Source organism: Ranitomeya variabilis, chromosome 6 (assembly GCF_051348905.1).
Source record: "Ranitomeya variabilis isolate aRanVar5 chromosome 6, aRanVar5.hap1, whole genome shotgun sequence".
NCBI classification, from domain to species: Eukaryota; Metazoa; Chordata; class Amphibia; order Anura; family Dendrobatidae; genus Ranitomeya; species Ranitomeya variabilis.
The window spans coordinates 48982659-48998213 of record NC_135237.1 but is presented as its reverse complement, the minus strand read 5'-3'; the positions used below and the strand labels follow the sequence as shown (position 1 = coordinate 48998213).

The following is a 15555-nucleotide window of genomic DNA, read 5'->3' as shown; positions in this document are numbered from 1 at the left end:
TCACTCCCCCAGCTAAGGAGAGAGGGATGTGATTCTACAGCGCTGTGTAGTGAGCGGTTAACTGGTACAGCCCCAACTCCTCCAGTATGACCAATTCCTCCCAGGAACCGCTGGCTTTCAGTCAGAGGTGTGTCCGGAGCGGATACAGTCACAGCTCAGTACAGAGTGAGTGGTGGCTGTAAGTACACCATGGCACTTTGATTGACCACTCACTTGCCATAAATGTGCTGCAGAGCGAGCTGTCAATCAAGGTGCAGGCAGGGGCATACAGCCGCAGCTCCCAATGACTGTAGCCACTTCGGGAGGGCGTCTCTATGACTGAAAGCTAGCAGCTCCCACAAGATAAAGTACATTTTCTCCTGGTAGCCTCACATTCAGTTAGGCAGCCAGACAGCACTGTAATGTATAAACTTGCAGATCAACAACATTTCCGGACACAAGAGGTTTCCTTATCATTTAGACTCCATTTGCAGCTACAAAAGCTTCAACTTTGACGCACTATATTCACTATACAAGATATTAGCGCTGCATCAACCCAAATATTAAATGTAGACAGAAAACACAAAACCAGGACGTACAGAAGAAAATGGTGATAGAAGATTTATTCAGTTTTGCAAATAAGTTATAATGTGCTTTTGGTAAGTGGAATAAAACTTTTAATAATTTCAAGGCAATTTTAGGTCTCACAAAATGCTGCATGGAGCGACAGTGATTCTGAATGAGGAAGAAATTAAACTCAAAGCTGAAAGGTACGTTTTCATTGGTTTTCGTTGAACTTAATAGAAACGAGTGACAACTCTTCCAAATAGCGATGGGTATAGAAAAGCTCCAACACTGCACTCCATGCACCTTTCCTCAGCTAAGCCAAAGGGTCCATCTCCCACCTCATGGACACTTACCACTCAAGTAGATGGAGTGGAAACTTGCTCTATTCAAAGTGGGCTCTGCAGCGTCCCCCAAGATTACATGAATAAAAGGAGCGGAGGCCAGAAAAAAACATTTACTATATGCAGCTTCTGATTACATTTGACCTCACTTTTCCATCCTATGTAACCAAAGAAGGGGATTGTTTGGTTACCAGAATTTCTGAAAAATGGCCTCAGAAGAGCACTGAAATAAGCAGGTAAATGCCCAGTTTGACCGTTTTAACTCTCCTGTAGTGAGGACGTACCAACCATATATATGATGCCGCAGGAGCAACTCACTGGCATTGGGACTACTGAGGACAGAGATTGTCTGCAGCGGTCATATGTGCATGGACAGTGCATATTCAATGCAGGACTGTTAACTGGGACCTTAAGGGTTCACCAGGTAAACTTTAAAAACCCTGGACAACCCTTAGGGGGTTAGTTGGACATGTGTGGTCCGTCTCCTTCATTGGCCCTTTTACCAGTCCAGATGATTCTATATAATCTCTTAAGAGACCATCTCTTAAAAAGTTTTGTTTTTGTGGTTGTTAAATAAACAGCACATCTGTTTATAAGTCGTGTCTGGTATTGCAGGTCACTGAATGGGGCTGAGTTGCAAGACCAGCAAAAGCTGGCATAACACAATGGTGCGGTCTCTAACGGTGAATTTGGACTGGTCGATTTTGGCCATTAAACAACTGCCGACCGGCTATATACAATCGAATGGTAGTTAATTTACTGGGCTCTTTACAGTGATGGGGACAAAATGATGGCAAATAAGTTTTTGGTAGCAAATCTCCTGTTTACAGCGAGCAATGTGCTGCCGATAACGATAATTTTTATGCACGCACAAAAATTATCACACCTGACAAGTGTTTTGCTCACGTGTTGAGTATCTGATGTACTGTTTACATAGACCAATAGTCGGGAATGATAATTACCTTGTCTAAATGGGGAAAAAAAAAGAAAAAAAAAAAAGAATAGGAAACCTTTTCCAACTTCATGTAACCCCCTCTGGTTTACTGCACAGACATGCTGCTGAAAACTAATCTATACTTTTCGACTGGTCTTTAAATGTGGAGATTGCAAGTGGAGATGGTATATACACTTCATAGTAATACCTACAATACATAGTAGCATCAGAAGCCACAGACAAAAAATATATATATTTTGATTTTACATTCATTGTAATAGACTGTAAATCACACAGAGGGAAGCAGAGGAGAAAAATAAAATACTGTTCACAACATGCACAAGGAAGCCAAGATCCCGCTTCTGGTTATAGTGACACCTCTACAGTAAATTGACAGGAAGCAATTGCTGGAAGACTCCTCCACTGACTATAAACCCATATTCAGGAGACGTGTGGAGGAGTGATGACTTCTTAGGGATTTGATATGCGACTTACAAACATAAACACCATATGCCGCTGGTTATTACCTAGAGGACCAGAGGAAATTGCAAATTTGGTGGCAAAGTGATAAAAAGACATCTGCTTCAACATGCTTTTAGTGTGCATCCGGAGATAAGCGAGGGGTCGTCTTCAGCAATTTCTGTGCCGGGGATTGTGCAACACTCAAATATATTAACAGAAGACACAACTGTAAAGTGAGGAGCAACAGAAGACATTGGGAGGAGAATGGCGAAGAAGACTTAGCGACACAGTATGTTTTGCAATGTAATAAAGTTAAAAAGGACAGCATGAACAGGTGGCAATGTAGTTAATGCAGCTCGCGCACTTTCCTTCATGCCCCCTGGTAAAAAGTCAAATTTTTCATGCGCTTAACCCCTCTGCCTGCAAATCTTTTCAATGGTATCATACAAATATTTGCCTCATGATACAAACAAATAAGTGCAAACTGGTAAGGTCCCTATATTAACTGTAAATGATTTTATATACAGGAAAACTGGTCTGACTACACGTGGATCATAGGAAGATCATCGTACAGCTGGTTTATAGCATGGAGCAGTATCCGCTACACGGGCCTCCCCGGCCAACTTCTTCGTTAGACAACCTAACGCCTCTGTTGTGAGATTCGCTTTCCCATAGTCCTGGGGTCTGTATTATCTTTTCCACAAGTTCTTCAAAGGCACACTGAACTCCGTCTCTGGTCTTCGCACTAGCCTCTGGAATAGACAGAAGAAAAGAAAAAAAAAAAAAAAGAATTAGCACTGAAGAACGCTTGTTTATCTCAGACGATTATTCTTCCAGATTGCCCCCTACACATGCACACTTGGCTTGGCCAGGAAGTGCCCACGTTTCCAATAGTGAAAAGCAAGCAAATTGCTGGCAGATACCTCCGACTGCGATCCCATCTTGTTTGAGAACTAAGGATTGGATATGTTGAAACCCAACAAGCCCAACTCTGCTTTCCCAACACTCTCTTACACATTAGATGGTCTCCAACATTCATTTAATGTTTGTGAATACTATCCCATCTCAACCTTTAATGGTTCCTTCCAAGCTGTGACCATCAAAAGTGAAGGTATGGAAACAGCTCCGGGCATCTGAGCTACATTGCTTCCTTAAGTCTTACTCAATTCTATGGGGATTACGTAAAGAGAATGGGTCAGCCACTCCCGGCATTTCCAATGCTTTACCTCCAGTGCTTAGAGCCGGGACAGGACTACTCCCGTTCATGGCAGAGATGGGAATAACCCTTTAGGTCCATTACCGAGTCTTTTTAGGTTAGATAAACAAAAATGGCCCCGTAGAATAGCGGTTTGTAACGGTTCCTAAGGTCGCCATCCAGTATTTCACTCCTAGATGGGAAAACATTCTGCATTTTTCACAATGTAAATGGTGAGGCTAAACTTGGCAGGTGATGTGCAGCACACAAAAAGTAATACATGCAGTGGTTAAAGGGGTTGTCTCATCTTGTCAAGCTCACTTCATCTGCTTCCTGGGGAGAAGTATGCTCCTGCTTGACTGGCCATTCAGACCAGTGGCATTATTGAGCCACTGGCTCAAAGCGCCCACTCCTATCATAGCAGCATTGGAGGAGCGCAGTGGAGCTCAAGCTGGCAGGGACAAGAACTAACAGTGAGCTCTAGCATCAGAGCCGCGCTTACAAGCTCTTCTGGAAAAAGGCTTGTACGCACTATGTGTTCTAGCAGAAGTGGCCAGTAATCTAGGCAAACAACTAGAAATACAGAAAAAAAAAAATAATTAACACTTTTATATAATATTTTATAAAAGCTTCCTGGAAAGTGAATTGGTTGTCGTGGGCCAGTTGAATGGCCACCAAGGTCTCCCGATCTGACCCCCCTTAGACTTATCTTTGGGGTCATCTGAAGGCAATTGTCTATGCTGTGAAGATACGAGATGTGCAGCATCTGAAATAATGGATACTGGAAGCCTGTGCTAGCATTTGTTCTGCGGTGTTGCTATCAGTGTGTCAAGAGTGGGAGAAGAGAGTTGCAATGACAATCCAACACAATGGGCAGCACTTTGAACACATTTTAAAGTGGTCATAAACTTGTAAATAACTCATGAAAGAATAAAGTTACATTAAAACCAAGCACACCATTGTTTTTCTTGTGAAATTCTCAGTAAGTTTGATGTGTCACATGACCCTCTTCCTATTGGAAAAAAATAAAGTTGGATCCAAAATGGCCAACTTTAAAATCGCCGCCATGGTCACCACCCATCTTGAAAAGTTTTTCCCCTCCCATATACTAATGTGCCACCAACAGGAAGTTGATATCACCAACAATTCCCATTTTATTTAGGTGTATCCATATAAATGGCCCACCCTGTAGATCCCATTAAATAAAGAGCATCTAATTAGAGAGAAAATCTGTGAGAGGTTAAGCAGAATATCTTTACAAAACTGTCAGTGTGTGGCGTCCACTCCGACGCGCGTTTCTGTATTGCACCTTCATCAGGGGTACTGTATAGGTATTATGCGTAACCCCTTATGGATGCATATTTCTTTATCTTGTATACATGTTTATTGCCTTTTTCCGGCTCTATATCCATTTTAGACTGTTTCTATCTTTTTTTGTTGATTACTTCTATGCAGTGCGTGCATCTGTCTTCTTGGTGCCACCATTGTACCGACCATTTGAATTAAGTTTTTTTTTTTTTTTTTTTTTAATATGCTATTAGCTTCTACAATTATTTAAGTTTTTTCCAAATGGTTTCCATAGTAAGACATGTATGGCAAATATATGTATAATTTATGGCGAATGTTGTTCTGAAACACATTTCAATCTATACATATATTATCTGCACAGTTCAGGTTAGTTCTGTACTTTTTGAGAACGAAGAGGATTTTTAGGAAATACATTGTAAAGGCGCTTTTTTTTTTTTTCTACAGTACAATCACTTTGCAATTTTACCGATTAAAGAAAAGGAAAACTTTTTCAATGTTAACAGATGTAAAAGGAGTGAACAGTTGTCGGATTCTGCTCCTAGTTCATTCCTTAGTGTTAACCAGGAGGGAAATGGTTAGGAACTGGCTCCCAAACATAATGGCTAGATCTGGTGAGAATAAGCTTACAGGAGTTTAGATGCAGCCCCTGACTCCATCCATGGGACTGCACATTACAATCAGTTGCCGGTATCCTCCATGTGTGGAGTTGTAGTTACTTTCTATTAGTTTAGGGGTAAATGTGTAGCGTCCTGCGTGAATCTTAGCCGAGCTGTGCTCACATAAAGGAATATGATGGAAAACAGATACACAGATGGTAGAGGCGAGCTAGGGTCCTATGGTGGAGCACCTAGGGGCCGCATGTTGCCCTGGGCTGCCATCTGCCCACGACTTAGGCTCCTGCCAGGCTTGGAAAATTGCAGCTGCAAAACAGCTTTTAAAATATAATATCCCAAGCACTTTTCTTAAAAAAAATAATAAAAAAAAATTGATATTGTAAATGCCAGAACCTGATAAAACACAATCGCCGACACGGCCGTAAAAGCGAGACTATAATCCATTAGCTGTGCGGTCCCATAAAATGAATACAATTTCTATTATATAAAATAATTAGCCAGAGTTCATTAAACCTGAATCATTAAGAGGTAGACTGACATATATATGCCCTGAAATCACCGGTAACTGATCGGGTGTAAATCTTCGGATCTCGCTCCTTTCGGCAGGCGTTATGCTGACTTTTTACTAAATCTAGATTTTACTGAAGGGCAATGACAGGTCCTGAATCCCGCAGAGCTGCAATCCATAATCAAAAGAAAACACATTAGGTATCATTAAAATTTACTGCTCCGCTTTCCAGGGGTCAAGCCTTACGTTTCTTGGCAGACTGCACTTTGGTGAAGTATGAAATTGTACGTGGATGGTGGACATGGAGGTTAACTACTTGACCTCAAGGACTTGGGAGGGGTGCGTAAAGGTATACAGCCGCTACGCGAGTCACCAAATTAGTACAAAGCTTTTATAAAATCACATGGAGTTAAAGCGAGTAGAAGGCTCTCATTGTGTGTATTAGAAACCACTGAGGACTTCACTTTTCTATTAGATCTATAAGATCTCAATAATGTAGCCAGACACCACGGGCAGCATACATATAAAGCTGAGGGTGCGTCTATATGGGTAGCCATACGGACGCGTCCACCCTTACAAATGCATTACAGATTCGTGACCTGCTGGAAAAACCCTTGTCAGGCTGCAATTCACGTCACAACCACCAGGCATATTTAGCGTAATCGTAAACCTGGTCAACTCACTGCCTACACCTGGAGAGAAGTGGAGCCAAAAGGTAAGGGAGGACAGATCTGGAGCTTGGGCGTGGATATACAGATTTATTAAAAGAGTAGTCCAAGCTTGTGGATAAAGTCTGCAGTCACTATGTGACTGCAGGCTTGCAAATCCTCACAATGTGCATAGTGCACAAGGTCAAGAATCTTCATCTGTCATTTGTACGCAAGTATGCGACTTGCATATTTCCAGGCTACATTTCAAATAGACGTGTCCGGCTTCACTTATATTGAGCGAGTTTGTGCACGTCTAATGGGCACGTGACTGCATGTATGCAAAACGCATTATTGCGGTCACAGGGCAGCCCACTCCAGGAGAATCCTAACAGTGTACAGTGTGCGTGCTGTGAGGATCCACAAGCCCGCAGTCACATAGAATAACTGCAGACCTGAACATCAAGCCGGGACAATCCTATTAAGATTGGCGTCTTATATACTGGAGTAAATTGTGCCACATTTATTAAAAGGCTTTGGTACAGTTTTTACTGTTCTAAAGTCAGAAAATCACAGCTCTTAGGCCGAGGTCACACTTGCGAGTGCAATGCGAGAAACTCAATACCCGGCACTGCCACCGGCACTTGGAACCGGAGACACACGCTCCAGTCCCAAGTGCCGGGACTTAATGTGCGAGTTTCTTACATTGAACTCGCAAGTGTGACCCCGGCCTTATAAGCAGATTTGCGCTAAAATGTACAACGTTTTCTGACGCCCTGCATAACAATCATGTCTTGACGTTGTTGGATACACCACCCTATCTTTTTCAACTTTAGATAAATAAATGTTGAATAATTTGCAACGTTTTGGAAATTTTCGCTCAATCTAAATTTTTGGAGTTTGTTGATTAAGAAACTTGAGTAAACTGCTTGTAAGGCCCTGTTCACACTGCAATCCTACAGTGCATTAAAGGTTCTGCCTGAATATTCCTGAGGGGCCACCAACTGATATGACAAGAGCGAAGTTCAAACAAACTTTTTTTTTTTTTTACAGTGTGTCTTTTTTTCATGGGCACAGAAAGGTAGTGTGATACGTTTCTGTATCAATTTCCCAGAGGAGAATGCATGGCTTAGAAGTCTCCTCACTCCGACATGCCACAAAGTGAAACATTACTTGTTATACCCCAGTTGGAAACAACGAATGCTATGGCCCCAGCTGGGGTTTGTCTGAATCCTGTTCTTAAGGGAATTTTGGTGGAAACCCTGAATGGACTGTAGATACAGTGCGAGTAGGACCCAAGCGGACCAGTAGGACCTAAGGACCAGTTGTTGATTTTCTAATTGCATGAGATATACATAGGACACAATAAGCACATAACCTCTTCCTTACAAGTGGCATACATGTACCACCCACATCAGGTGTGGGTATATAGAGCAGACTCTGGAGTTGCACCCACTCCATTAAGGGCAGGCACCAGCTGTTGTAACACAGCCGGCACCATTTCTGACCCAGTTGTTTAAGTGGTGTTTGGGTGCCCTTTGCTCTTTCCACATCCAACCTCGACCCCTGACCCAATGGGCTACTGAAGGAATATCACATCAGCTGGAGGCCTAATGAAGGTCCAATCTGCAGCATCCAGATGTTACAGCATAGTGGAGGGGATTTTATGAAATCCCAGCTCCACTATGCGTGCAGGGACGCCTCCGGCAACCGGACATGCGTCGCGTCTTTCTAGACGGCAGCATGCCTATTTATCTTGCAAAGACGCTCAGTCTCCGCAAGATAAATTACACAGTCTATGTGTAGGATGCAGTGATTCCGCATGGTTCAATGAACACATGCGGAATCACAGCAGGGACAAAAGCCGGCAGCGCTTTGGACGGAGCTGCGTCCAAAGCGTGGCCAATTCGGACCGTGGAAACATACCCTAAAAGTATTTAGCCCATAAGGTAAACAATGTAAATAAAAAAAGACCTAAAAACACAGAAATTGGCATTTTTCAGTTTAACAGCTCCACTCACTATCTCCAAAAATAAACTGCAATAAAAAGCAATTAAAATGTCATGTCTGCCTAAATGGTACCAATAAAAGCTACAGGTCTCCACGCAAAAGTACCGTAAAATAAAAAAGGAATGGCTCTTTAAAAGGGGTGGAAAAAACTAAAGTGCAAAAATGAATATTGACTGTCATTAACAAAGCGAGAAAGAAATGAATATTGACTGTCATTAACATTTTACAGAATGGAACATTTTTGTTTTGATGTTTGAAATTTTTCTCATCTTCTTTAAAAGTCATAACTTTTTCATTTTTCCATTCTCAAAGCCCTATAAGGGCTTATTGTTTTGAGGGACGAGCTGTAGTTTTGAATAACACCATTCATTTTACTATAAAATGTACTTGAAAGTTAAAAAAAAAATTAAAATTGGGAAGTAAAAAATAATTAATGCTTTACAATAATTTACATAAGGTAAAAATGACATGGCAACATGATCCCTCCTGTTAGTACGATTATGGCGATACCAAACGTGCACAGACTTTTTTTTTTAGATGTAAAAAAAAAATAATATATATATATATATATATATATATATATATATATATATATATATATATATATATATATATATATATAACGTTCGTGAAAACAAAAAAAAAATATTTTTGATTTTGTCGACATTTTCTGAGCCCTGTAACGTTTTTTATTTTATTTAATTTAGCCGGCATCAGCTGTGTGCTGAGGAAGCTTAGCTCTTCACACAGTCGCCCTCTCAAGTACCTACAGGTGATTCTCACAAAATTAGAATATCATCAAAAAGTAACACTAAAAAGAAACGTCTGCTTTTTTATTTTCCTTTTATTATATATTTTTAATTTACATATATATATATATATATATATACACACACACACACACACACACACACACACACAGAGGTGCTTCTCACTAAATTAAGGGTATCATCAAAAAGTTAATTTATTTCAGTTTTTCAATACAAAAACATATTTCAAGTGTTTATTTCTGTTAATGTTGATGATTATGACTATATAATATAGGAGTTTCACTTTTTGTATTGAAAACTGAAATCTATTAACTTTTTGATCTTCAAATTTTGTGAGAAGCGCCTGTATATATCATTTTGAGTTGAAGGCATTGTCTGGCCTTAGGCTACAAATCTGCAGACACTATGTGATTACAGATTTGTGAATCCTCACATTGCGCACTGCCAGGAACTCTGATGTATACGATTTGCATACATGACGTTACGTGCCGACTAGACGTGCATGGCCTGGTTCAATGGAAGTGTATAGAGCGAGGCCAGATCCGGTAGATTAGACAGCAAGTATGTAAATTGCATCATTGCAGTCACAGGGCCGCCAGCTCCAGGCACCGGCACAGGAGAATCCTCAAAGCGAGAGCAAATGTGAGAATCCACAAGTCTGCAGTCACAACGAGTAACCACACACTTGTACCCCAAGGCTGAAGAACCCGTTTAGGGGTTAAGTGGAAGCTACGATGGATGCATTAGAGACCCATAGATAAACATTAAATATAACTAATTAATGGATGATGGTGGTTGAGGTCTTTAAGTGGCTACAGTGTTTGGGTCTTGCTTCTGAACTGGAATGTTACACAACCCCTGGCAAAAATTATGGAATCACCGGCCTTGGAGGATGTTCATTCAGTTGTTTAATTTTGTAGAAAAAATAAGCCGATCACAGACATGGCACAAAACTTAAGTCATTTCACATGGCAACTTTCTGGCTTTAAGAAACAGTAAAAGAAATCAAGAGCAAAAAATGTTGTAGTCAGTAATGGTTACTTTTTGTAACCAAGCATAGGGTAAAAATTATGGAGTCACTCAATTATGAGGAAAAAAAAATTATGGAGTCACCCTGTAAATTTTCATTCCAAAAACTAATACCTGCATCAAATTAGATCTGCTCGTTAGTCTGCATCTAAAAAGGAGTGATCACACCTTTGAGAGCTGTTGCACCAAGTGGACTGACATGAATCATGGCTCCAACACGAGAGATGTCAATTGAAACAAAGGAGAGGATTATCAAACTCTTAAAAGAGGGTAAATCATCACGCAATGTTGCAAAAGATGTTGGTTGTCCACAGTCAGCTGTGTCTAAAATCTGGACTAAATACAAACATGGGAAGGTTGTTAACCCCTTAGTGACAGAGCCAATTTGGTACTTAATGACCGAGCCAATTTTTACAATTCTGACCAGTGTCACTTTATGAGGTTATAACTCTGGAACGCTTTATCGGATCCCGCTGATTCTGAGATTGTTTTTTCGTGACATGTTGTACTTCAAGTTAGTGGTAACATTTCTTCGATATTACTTGCGATTATTTATGAAAAAAATGGAAATATGGCGAAAATTTTTAAAATTTTGCAATTTTCAAACTTTGTATTTTTATGCCCTTAAATCCGAGAGATATGTCACAAAAAATAGTTAATAAATAACATTTCTCACATGTCTACTTTACATCAGCACAATTTTGGAAACAATTTTTTTTTTTTGTTAGGGAGTTATAAGGGTTAAAAGTTGACCAGCAATTTCTCATTTTTACAACACCATGTTTTTTTTAGGGACCACATCACCTTTGAAGTGATTTTGAGGGGTCTATATGATAGAAAATAACCAAGTGTGACACCATTCTAAAAACTGCACCCCTCAAGCTGCTCAAAACCACATTCAAGAAGTTTATTAACCCTTTACGTACTTCACAGGAACTAAAACAATGTGGAAGAAAAAAATTAACATTTTACTTTTTTTTGCAAACATTTTACTTCAGAACCATTTTTTTTAATTTTCACAAGTGTAAAAACAGAAATTTAACCACAAATTTTGTTGTGCAATTTTTCCTGAGTACGCCGATACCCCATATGTGGAGGTAAACCACTGTTTGGGCGCACCGCAGAGCTTGGAAGTGAAGGAGCACCGTTTGACTTTTTCAATGCAGAATTGGCTGGAATTGAGATCGGATGCCATGTCGCGTTTGGAGAGTCCCTGATGTGCCTAAACAGTGGAAACCCCCCACAAGTGATACCATTTTGGAAACTAGACCCCCCAAGGAACTTATCTAGATGTGTGGTGAGCACTTTGAACCCCCAAGTGCTTCACAGAAGTTTATAACGTAGAGCCGTGAAAATAAAAAATCGCATTTGTTTTCACAAAAATGATTTTTTCGCCCACAAATTCTTATTTTCACAAGGGTAACAGGAGAAATTAGACCACAAAAGTTGTTGTGCAATTTCTCCTGAGTACGTCGATACCCCATATGTGGAGGTAAACCACTGTTTGGGCGCACCGCAGAGCTTGGAAGTGAAGGAGCACCGTTTGACTTTTTCAATGCAGAATTGGCTGGAATTGAGATCGGATGCCATGTCGCGTTTGGAGAGTCCCTGATGTGCCTAAACAGTGGAAACCCCCCACAAGTGATACCATTTTGGAAACTAGACCCCCCAAGGAACTTATCTAGATGTGTGGTGAGCACTTTGAACCCCCAAGTGCTTCACAGAAGTTTATAACGTAGAGCCGTGAAAATAAAAAATCGCATTTGTTTTCACAAAAATGATTTTTTCGCCCACAAATTCTTATTTTCACAAGGGTAACAGGAGAAATTAGACCACAAAAGTTGTTGTGCAATTTCTCCTGAGTACGTCGATACCCCATATGTGGAGGTAAACCACTGTTTGGGCGCACCGCAGAGCTTGGAAGTGAAGGAGCACCGTTTGACTTTTTCAATGCAGAATTGGCTGGAATTGAGATCGGATGCCATGTCGCGTTTGGAGAGTCCCTGATGTGCCTAAACAGTGGAAACCCCCCACAAGTGATACCATTTTGGAAACTAGACCCCCCAAGGAACTTATCTAGATGTGTGGTGAGCACTTTGAACCCCCAAGTGCTTCACAGAAGTTTATAACGTAGAGCCGTGAAAATAAAAAATCGCATTTGTTTTCACAAAAATGATTTTTTCGCCCACAAATTCTTATTTTCACAAGGGTAACAGGAGAAATTAGACCACAAAAGTTGTTGTGCAATTTCTCCTGAGTACGTCGATACCCCATATGTGGAGGTAAACCACTGTTTGGGCGCACCGCAGAGCTTGGAAGAGAAGGAGTGTCGTTTTACTTTTTCAATGTAGAATTGGCTGGAATTGAGATCGGACGCCATGTCACGTTTGGAGAGCCGCTGATGTGCCTAAACAGTGGAGACCCCCCACAAATGACACCATTTTGGAAACTAGACCCCTTAAGGAACTTATCTAGATGTGTGGTGAGCACTTTAAACCCCCAGGTGCTTCACAGAAGTTTATAACGTAGAGCCGTGAAAATAAAAAAATCGCATTTTTTCTACAAAAATGATCTTTTTGCCTCCAAATTTTTATTTTACCAAGGGTAACAGGAGAAAATGGACCCCAGAAGCTGTTGTACAATTTGTCTTGAGTACGCCGACACCCCATATGTGGGGGTAAACCACTGTTTGGGCGCATGGCTGAGCTCGGAAGCAAAGGAGCGCCATTTGACTTTTCAATGCAAAATTGACTGGAATTGAGATCGGACGCCATGTCGCGTTTGGAGAGCCCCTGATGTGCCTAAACAGCAGAAACACCCCAAAAGTGACCCCATTTTGGAAACTAGACCCCCCATGGAACTTATCTAGATGTGTAGTGAGAACTTTGAATGCCCAAGTGCATCACAGAAGTTTATAATGCAGAGTCGTGAAAATAAAAAATATATATTTTTTAACAATAAAGATTTTTTAGCCCCCAAGTTTTTATTTTCACAAGGGTAACAAGAGAAATTGGACCCCAAAAGTTGTTGTCCAATTTGTCCTGAGTATGCTGGTACCCCATATGTGGGGGTAAACCACTGTTTGGGCGCATGGCAGAGCTCGGAAGGGAAGGAGTGCCATTTTGGAATGCAGACTTTGATAGAATTGTCTGCGGGCGTTATGTTGCCTTTGCAGACCCCTAATGTACCTAAACAGTAGAAACCCCCAACAAGTGACCCCATTTTGGAAAATAGACCCCCCAAGGAACTTATCTAGATATGTGGTGAGAACTTTGAATGCCCAAGTGCTTCACAGAAGTTTATAATGCAGAGTAGTGAAAATAAAAAATATTTTTTTTCCCACAAAAAAGATTTTTTTAGCCCCCAAATTTTTATTTTCACAAGGGTAACAAGAGAAATTGGACCCCAAAAGTTGTTGTCCAATTTGTCCTGAGTATGCTGGTACCCCATATGTGGGGGTAAACCACTGTTTGGGCGCACGGCAGAGCTCGGAAGGGAAGGAGCGCCATTTTGCAATGCAGACTTTGATAGAATTGTCTGCGGGCGTTATGTTGCGTTTGCAGACCCCTAATGTACCTAAACAGTAGAAACCCCCACAAGTGACCAAATTTTGGAAACTAGACCCCCTAAGGAACTTATCTAGATATGTGGTGAGAACTTTGAAAGCTCAAGTGCTTCACAGAAATTTATAATGCAGAGTAGTGAAAATAAAAAAATATATATTTTTTTCCAACAAAAAAGATTTTTAGCCCCCAAGTTTTTATTTTCACAAGGGTAACAGGAGAAATTGGACCCCAAAAGTTGTTGTCCAATTTATCCCGAGTACGCTGATGCCCCATATGTGGGGGTAAACCACTGTTTGGGCGCACGGCAGAGCTCAGAAGGGAGGGAGTACCATTTGACTTTTTTAGCGCAAAATTGGCTGTCGTGTTTGGAGACCCCCTGATGTACCTAAACAGTGGAAACCCCCCAATTCTAACTCCAACCCTAACCCCAACACAGCCCTAACCCTAATCTCAACCCGATCCATAATCCTAATCACAACCCTAACGATAATCACAACCCTAACCCCAAAACAGCCCTAATCTCAACCCTAACCATAACCCTAATCAAAACCCTAAATCCAACACACCCCTAACCCTAATCCCAACCCTAACCCTAATCCCAACCCTAATCCCAAACGTAACACTAATCCCAACCCTAATCCAAACCCTAACCCTAATCCCAACTCTAACCCTAACTTTAGCCCCAACCCTAACTTTAGCCCCAACCCTAACCATAACTTTAGCCCCCGTCGTCACAAAAAAGTTCAATGTAACCTTTTTTTTGTACGTCGCGTCCGCCATTTCCGCGGATGCGTGGCCGTAACTCTGCCCCCTCCTCCCCAGGACATAGACTGGGCAGCGGATGCGTTGAAAAACTGCATCCGCTGCCCACGTTGTGCACAATTTTCACAACGTGCGTCGGTACATCGGGCCGACGCATTGCGACCGCCCCGTACCGACGCAAGTGTGAAAGAAGCCTTAGGCTACTTTCAGACATAGCGCATTTTTGAGCGCTATTTTGCGGGCGCTTTTCAAAAATGCGCAATGTCATTTTCGTCTGCCGGCAAAGTGAATGAGAAATTCACTTTGCCGTTCAGACACACCGCAAAAAAACGCGGCGCTTTTGTCTGCAAACACGCCGGCGTAAAAAGAATTGACATGTCAATTCTTTACGCAGCGGCGTGTCTGCGTATCCCCCTAGGGCCCCATATTACCTTCCACACACAGCGCCTTTGTCCTGGGTGTCGGCGTCTTTGTACGGAGGGGTTGACACCCAGGACCGGACGTGACGTCGGACAGGAAGAGGGAAGCCCCCGCCCCCCAGTGAAGCAGCATGGAGTCCTTCTGTGTGTGTGTGTGTGCGTGTGTGTGTCCCCATGCGACGCTAGTGCCACCATTGTGCTAAGTCGCCGTATGGGACTACTACTCCCATCCGGTATTAGGATGGGAGAGTTGTCCCTGTGTCCGGCGACTTAGCACAATTGTAAAGTTACACAAAACACCTACACACAATACACATACATGACACACAGTACATACAACATATAACACAGAGTATATACTCACCAACAGCACACTTGTAGGCGAAGCCCTCGATCCTCCAGGAAAAAATCCAAAAATAATAAACCAAATTCATACTCCCTGTC

The 15555-nt window shown here is 41.6% G+C and overlaps 1 protein-coding gene across 1 annotated transcript in view; it reads right to left on the bottom strand.

Moving 5' to 3' along the window:
- Positions 1–587: 587 nt before the first annotated feature.
- RAB18 (RAB18, member RAS oncogene family) overlaps positions 588–15555 on the bottom strand; it is a 49387-nt gene continuing 34419 nt past the window's right edge. The window contains exon 7 of the mRNA XM_077268452.1: positions 588–3035. Within this exon, the coding sequence (XP_077124567.1) occupies positions 2863–3035 (173 nt within the window). The 3' untranslated portion in view covers positions 588–2862. The remainder of the gene's footprint in view (positions 3036–15555) is intronic.